Below are 7,806 nucleotides of genomic sequence, written 5' to 3'. Positions count from 1 at the left end.
ATAAGTGATGATCTCTCAACCGTCGAGTTGAGTCTGAACGCACCTAATGAGAAACGCCGTTTTCAGTGAACAACCATGACCTAACCTAACCTTGCCTTGCAAAGTGCTCAGGGACGCTGGACGCTGTTTGCAAAGTCGTGAGAACTCTTGTTTTAAAAGAAACGGAATAGCGTTTTCTCAAACGAAGAGGATTGTTTTATATAAATTCTTTTATATTATGACGCGACACGCAAGGAATTGTACTGCGGGCGCGGTGTACACGTATCACGAGAAGAAGAAGGACGCTGCAGCGTCTGGATATGGCACCAATACTCAGAGAGTCGGCAAGGATTCCGTCAAAGATTTCGATTGCTGCTGCTTGACTCTGCAACCTTGCAGATATCCTGTAGTCACGTATGTGTCCTGTGTTCTCTGTATATATTTTTTCATACATTAAACAACGTGATTATCATTTATTTCTGTTGCGTTTTTAAAGGAAAGATGGTTATCTGTTCGACAAGGAGGCGATATTGGAGTATATTGTGACCAAGAAGAGGGAATACGCGAGAAAACTCAAGGAATATGAGAAGCAGAAACAAAAGAAAGAGGTAGGTGCAAGCGAAAAGTTATTTAGAAGTTAAAATCAATATGCCGATGATTGTGTGCAGAATCAGTATTATTTATTTAGAAAAAACAAACTTGTAAACATTTTGATTCCAATGTGCGAGCCATTTTCAGCATCAAACTTTATTACCAATGTTGTTTGTTTCAGGAGGAATCGCAAGAGCAAACTGCTAACGAAGAATTGAAGAAACTTCAGGCTTTTCTGAAGGGTGAAAAAACCATTGTGTCGAACGCTTCAAACAATACGGATGCAGCTTCAGTATCCAACATGAAGAACGGCAAGGACAAAATGTTGCCCAGTTTCTGGATACCTTCCAAGACACCCGAGGCAAAGGACGTTACGTTACAAAAGCCAGACAAGACTATTTACTGTCCTGTCAGTGGAAAGCCATTGAAAGTCAAGGATCTTATACCTGTAAAATTCACAGAGGTTAACGATCCGGATGACAAGAAATCGCTCATTGTTAAGCAAGCAAGATACATGTGCCCTATCACACATGATATCTTGAGTAACAGCGTCCCTTGCGCTGTGATCAGAACAACGTAAGTGCAATGAAGCATTTTAGAATATATTAATTTTAAGAATCTTCTGCTTTAATTGATTGACACATTTAATCGTTTTTTTCGCTTTGATTTGTATTTTTTGTTTTATTTGTAGAGGTGATGTAGTCACCATGGAATGCGTGGAAAAATTGATAAAGAAAGACTGGATCAATCCTCTGGACAATTCTAAACTGACGCCGTCTGATATTATTCCACTGCAAAGAGTAAGCATATACGTCGTGTACAATGTGAAATATGAACTTTCTAATACACGGTACTAATATTTGTCTTTTTATATCTCAGGGTGGAACCGGTTACGCATCTGTTAACGACACACTTGAGGGTAAACACGAAAGACCAGTATTGCAAGCCTGAAGAAATTGTGTCTCCCTGTATTGCGTACGCGAGCTTTAATTATAATTAAATATACAGATTTTAGCAGTATATTAATTGTGATAAGTAAATTTATATTCTAAGTGTAAAGAATATATAAATTATGTAACATATGTTGAAAACTAAAAATTATATCAACAATTTTATAAATTATTTTTAATCATTATTTAGAAATTTATTGTCGTGTGCGTAAGAATTCTTATTTCCTTTAGGAAATTTAATTAAATCATTGTGAGAAAAATAATTGAACATTACGATGGTCGCTGAGCACGGCACAAAGAAAGTGAAATTGAAAGGGGGAAAAGAAGACGCGGAGATAAAAGTTCGCGCGCGCGGATAAAAAAGTTATCACACAGGTTCCGCCACGGAGATGAGGACGGTGGCGCCATCTCGGCCGATTGTGTTTTTACACGGAAAACACGCGCGCTCCGCCGGGCAGGCGGCAATCTGCGGCGACAACAATTCTCGCCGTCGCGCTCGTCGGGTCCGCGCGCACGTTCGAAAGACGACCGTGCCGCGATTCGTGCGTGAAAACGCGTGCGTGCGCTCCGTTTGTTTTTTTTTTTTTCGATTTTCTCTAGCGTGAATCGCGCGACGCGTTTTGTTCGGGGATCGTAGGTAATGTGTCCGCGCGCGAACTCGAACGAGGAGTTTATCCGGAACGAAAAAAAAAAAAACGTCCAAACATCACGCGGAGAAGTGAGTGAGCGCGTTTTCTTCCGCTTCGTGTGACTCTGATCTCGCGCGGAGTCGGCGGATTGTGTCGCGAGTTTTTGCGCGACGCAAAAGTATCCCCGTGTGTTTTTGTTTGTTTCGCGTTTCTTTTTGTAACAACGGCGTCGAGTTTTTTGGAAGTCGACGAAAACTCCTCGAGTGCGTCGATTGAAGCGGAAGTGAACCGCGGTTTCTCTAAGCGCGTTTTCACGTCGCAACGGACGATTATGACACCCGCGGCCGATAAACACACGTAAGTAGATAAACATAAAATACGATAAACATAAAATACGATAAACATAAAATAAAATAAATTTTTATCGATTTTACCGATCTCGTGAAACAGTCCCGTGCCGGGAGAATCTCGCGAGCGTGTTGCCTCTGATTCGATTGTATGTGTGTGTGTGTGTGTGTGTGTGTATTTATACAAGTCCAGTTTTACACGCGAACGATATGTGTGCGCACAGAAATTTCTGAAAACCGTCACGAGACTTTGTTTCTAAAACGTTCGAATTCTTCAAGATGGTGTTTTTTTTTTTTTTTTCAATCGGAGAGAGCCGCGCAATATATGCGCCACTTCCGAGAGAGACTCTCTTCTCTCGCTCGTTCGTAATCGCGATCTCTTTATGTAACTCCGGTCAATAATAGTCGTATTGAAGGTATATCCGCGTTTCGATACAGGAGCCACAAATGTGTGTGCGGATGAAAAAAAGCGCGGGAGAATGCGAGATTTCTACGTGCGCAACGCGCGAAGATCGTGATGAGACGTGGAGGAGACGCGGCGATTCGGAATGAACTTCCGCGATCGAGGTTGTTTGTTGTACGAGCGCGGCGTCGAGATGCGATAATCGAATTTTTTGCGTTTCTCGTCCGCGCGCGGACTTATCTTTCGCTCCAACAATTTGTAGCCCGCACAATTGAAGCGAGCGAGCGAGCGGTTCAACGGCTGAAGAAACCCGAAGACACAAACAACGCAACATCACAATAAAAACGTCGTCGTTGCGCCGTGGGCTTGTGAGAGACGCGATGATATAACGCGCCGCGTCGCGACGCGGTTCTTATCGTCGTCGCTTCGCACACGTACGCGCGCACACGCATGCTGCTATCTCTCTCGCCCGCGCGCGCGTTGTGTTACGCATGCATTTCGCATCGCGCCCGAGTCCGGTCCGGGGAGCTTTTCTAAAACAAATGTATGCGCGCACGGGACACTTTCCGCAACGCGAAGCGTCCGCGAGATAAACAGATTTTCTAATGATACATTCTGCGAAGCAGAGCCTCTGTGTCGTTTCGCTCGTTGAAAAGCCGCCTCGCGACGAGACGACGCGTTTGCGATAATTGTTGAAATATAAATTTGAGGAAGGACAGTTGAATAAAAAACAAAATTTATATCTTTATCAAAATTTATATATTTCTATCGGGGTTTGGATTTTAATTTTGGAAAAATTGCACATTTAATTTGTAAATTTTTTAATTGTTGCACGTTTTTAAAATTTTAATTTAACCGAATGTTAAAAATAAATCTTGAGACTGGAGAAAGAAAAGTAGATTCGAGAAACGGCGAGGAAATTTTCTTTTCAATTTGCGTTTGATAAATTTATTTCGCGAACACTCGATTCTTTTTCGTCTTGAGTGACTTCGTTGGAAAAAGAGATGCGTTCAAGTTCGGAAACAGCGAACGCGCGCGCGTGGCAAGAAGTGAAAAATTACGCGTATCGGTCGATTGCATTGCATAATGTTTAAAACGATGAGATATACATAGAACTAAGCGGCGATACCATTACGTAAGCGGTAAACTGGTTGTGTGAAAAACTTGTGAAAAAATATGTATAATATATTTTGCACTCGAGAGAAATTTTATTATAGCTCGCGCAGTGGATTTTTTTTTTTACCTTTTGTATATTTTTTTTTTTTTTTTTTTTCAAACGAACTGCGATTTGCAATTCTCTCATCGCTTTCTTCGCGAATCGTCTCGCCTTTCGAAAGGACGAGAAGTTTTTTCTCAGCGAAGAAAACGTCGTCGTTTTGTATGTCGCTCCGATATCGCTCGCTCGCTCACTTTGTTTACCAACTCGCACAACTCTCGGGGTCTTTAAAAAAATGATAATTACTGTTGTGTATACGTATTCTTCTCCACGTCTATTACATCGACATTACGAGAGTTACGTAACGAGAGATTCAGCAAGGAACTGCGCGAAATGATTCTTTTCGATCGACGACGCACGGGTATTTGACCGGTTGCCGGCAGATTTCCGTATTCTTTTATTATGCATTCACGTGTCTCTCGCGATTTGTCTCGCGAACGTTTTCTCTATTTTTTTTTTTTTTCTTTTTTTTTATGTTTCCGCACGAATCTTCGTAACGTAACACGTTCGAGATTCGCGGACTAATCCTTCGGTTGTAATTATCTCGATTCGACACACACACACACACACAGCTGCGTCTCTTTCATGTGTTTCCGCAAAATTGCGTCTGCAAGAGATCTCGGTGGTTCGAAATCTCGTTTGTGAATTCAATCAAGATTATTTTTAATTACGCAATTTTCGCGTAGCTGCGTTTTTTTTTCCCGCAAACTGCGTCTGAAAGATCTCGGCGATTTCGAGAGTGTGAATTTAATAAATTTCATCTCTAATTAACGCAACTTTTCTGTTTTCAATTTTCGCCTCCGACTTTGATTTCAAAGTCTGCAAAGTCTCTAAAGAGAGAGATTTCGGACGGTGTGTCAAGTGATTTCTAACTCGCGCTGTAATGAGACACATTTTACGGCCGCTACATGCACAGCACTTTCACCGCCGAACGACCGGCGATTATCGCGATATCGCCTCCACCGGGACGACCAGAGGGAAGGAAAGTAAAAGAAACATAGAGAAACAGAGAGAGAGAGAGAGAGAGAGAGAGAGAGAGAGAGAAAAAGAGTCCGGATAATTTTTTCGACCCCTCCGACCGCGCGTTAACCCCAAGAAGCAGATTATTCAAGGTTGATCGAGGAAGCCATCGTCCACACTGCCGAGGCAGCCTCGCAAGTGTAATCGATGATTCAGTTTTCCTCGCCGGTCTCTCGCGCCCGATTCTCGCTCTCAGCCGATACATTACGTAAAGGATCCGCGTCGAGAGTCGCGTCGACCCGAGTCGCGGGTCTCGTTCCAATCGTGACCGACTGACTAAAGAATATTATATCGCGAAATCGCGAGATATCGCGTATTATTATACACGTATAACCACCCGGTTCTGTCGCGCGAGAGCCGCGCAAAAGAGAGGTCGTCGGTAATCCGTTTAAATACACGATATCCCCGCGCTCTTCGGAAGATGCACGACGCGCTTTCACGACAACGTCGATCGCTCGATCGACGAATTCGCGGGCGGGAGAGGAATCGATCGGCGCGGTTATACGCAAACCGGAATGCGCGATCGCGCTCTTAAATCTCGGGGAGCGTGGGGAGGGTTGATCTTTCGCGCGTATAGAAATCAGGAGGGGCTGCCTCGGTGGGAAAATGACCGGCGAGCTTGCTCTCGGTGTGCCCGAGAATTGCTTTGATATGAGGTAATGCGCACCGCAAAACACGCAAGAAGCATTACGTAACATTGTTTAAAAGTGTGTGCGAGCGACACGGCGCGCTGCTATATATTTATTAACGAGAGACGTTGGTATGTGTGTGTGTGTGTGTAAGCAAGCAAGTCGCGCGCGATTTCCGTCGTGAAGAAACGGTCGCGACCACGTCGATCGTACACAGAGAAAGAGAGAGAGAGAGAGAGAGAAAGAGAGAGAAAGAGAGACAATTAGAACCGCGCACGCACGTTTCACAATTGAGCTCCGAATCGCGCGCGCTACGCTCGAAGAGCGTTTCGCATTCGAAATCGGCGCCGCAAAACAGAAAATCGATCATTTCTTACAAATATTCTGTCGCAATATTGCGTAACATATTGCGCGCTATTTATAAAGAGCGCAACTGTTTCTTTCTCTGCAGGACCCTCCCCCCCCTCCCCGCGTTTTGTGTTGTCGTAAACATCGATGTGACACCGTCTACTTCAAACCGCGCGATATTTCGCAAGGTTTCGCGTCTCAGGTAAACACGCTCACATGTGTATTTTTTTTTTGCTCGCGAGAATTCGGATGCTGAAGACAAACAAAATTATCGCATTTCTCGCGCAAGACCCGGAATATTTATTTGTTTATTTGCGAATTTATTTATCCCGGTTCAAGTTTTGTCCTCGTTCGTATGCAGCGAGTCGGACGAGCTCGCGCGAGCGGACTCCGCAGTCGATCCGCCGCCGCCGCCGCCGCCGTCGCCGCGAGCCGCATATGTAGTTCTGAAAAGGTCAAAGTATTTCAAATGCAAATCGCATTAGGCTCGTAAAGGTACGTAAGGGTACGTAATTCCGACCGGCCGGCTTTTCGACTCTCTCTTTCTCTCTCTCTCTCTCTCTCTCTCCTCTCTCCTCTCTCTCTCTCTCTGTCGTACGCGCGCGCGCGCGCGCGTTTTGATTATTTTCGCGAAACGGCGAGAAACGCGCGCCCGCGTGAGAAACGTGAAATGCAATTTTGGTATGCGCGCGTTTTCGCCGCGATGACGCACACGCCGGCCGGTCGTCAACGTTTATATTATGCGCTCGCATAAAAGCTCCGTTCCGGAGTTCGTTTCACTCGAATCAGTCTTCCGTGTAGCGAGAAACCGATCCGAAATAAATTTTTTTCAATTAAGCGCTCGTTCAACGCGATAAATATCATATTTCAATGTCGACAGGTAGCGCGAGTTTCTCTCTCTCTCTCTCTCTCGGGATTTGTTTTATCCTCACTCTTCTCATATTTAATTACTAAATCTCTCACTAATTGTTGTTCGAGAAACGAACATACATGTCGACACTGGTTGACAGTGTCCGCGCGGTGTATTAACGCGCGATTTAAATTTACATAACGGAATCGCTGCGAATGTTACATTTGCGGCCTTGATTGCGTGGACGGTTTTACGTCACAGGTCAAGCACAGTAGAGGCACATCGAAGGCGCTCCGCGCGCGGTCGGATATCGGTGCATCAGCGCGCTTCGCGCAGGCAAACGTCTGCGCGATTGCGTAACACCCCGCGCATTGATAAGGAAATAAGCTAGTCGGTCGCCTTGACATTGTCGACACTCTCTCGCGAACGAACGTGATTCGTCCGTTTTTGCGCCGAGGAATCGGCGAATTCCGCAGTAACACTTTGATCCCGATGTTCGGCGAACGCGCGGGAAATCTGCCTATGCCGGTGTGTCACGCTTCGACCGACCTGATGAATATTCATGAATTTTTTTTTCTCAAGCTGTTTATCTCTCGCGATATTGCACAATGTTATTTATTTTTCACGTTTCCATAACGTCATTCGCGCGTTATTACGATAGAAATATCAATCGTACTTTTTTTTTATATTGAAGTCCACAACTAAAGACTTCTCGCGATTTCTCGTGCGTCTCTTCGTCAGTTTCTGGAAAAACTTCTGATCTGACGCATCCACGCGCGGATGCGTGCATCGGATTGCACGTCGCGAGAAAAAAAAAAAGTCAATCAGGTGTCGCTACTACTTT

At 44.7% G+C, this 7,806-nt stretch overlaps 1 protein-coding gene across 1 annotated transcript; it reads left to right on the top strand.

Moving 5' to 3' along the window:
- Window positions 1–1,655, top strand: LOC109859264 (nitric oxide synthase-interacting protein homolog). Its single transcript, XM_020437332.1, has 5 exons — window positions 1–393; window positions 476–587; window positions 752–1,146; window positions 1,262–1,370; window positions 1,450–1,655. The coding sequence occupies exons 1-5, from the start codon at window positions 218–220 to the stop codon at window positions 1,519–1,521; spliced, it is 864 nt and encodes a 287-aa protein (XP_020292921.1). The 5' UTR covers window positions 1–217; the 3' UTR covers window positions 1,522–1,655.
- The last annotated feature ends 6,151 nt before the right edge of the window (window positions 1,656–7,806 follow it).

The sequence above is a fragment of the Pseudomyrmex gracilis genome, unplaced genomic scaffold (assembly GCF_002006095.1).
Source record: "Pseudomyrmex gracilis isolate BER0280 unplaced genomic scaffold, ASM200609v1 scaffold_252, whole genome shotgun sequence".
NCBI classification, from domain to species: domain Eukaryota; kingdom Metazoa; phylum Arthropoda; class Insecta; order Hymenoptera; family Formicidae; genus Pseudomyrmex; species Pseudomyrmex gracilis.
This window is presented reverse-complemented; position numbering and strand designations above follow the sequence as displayed.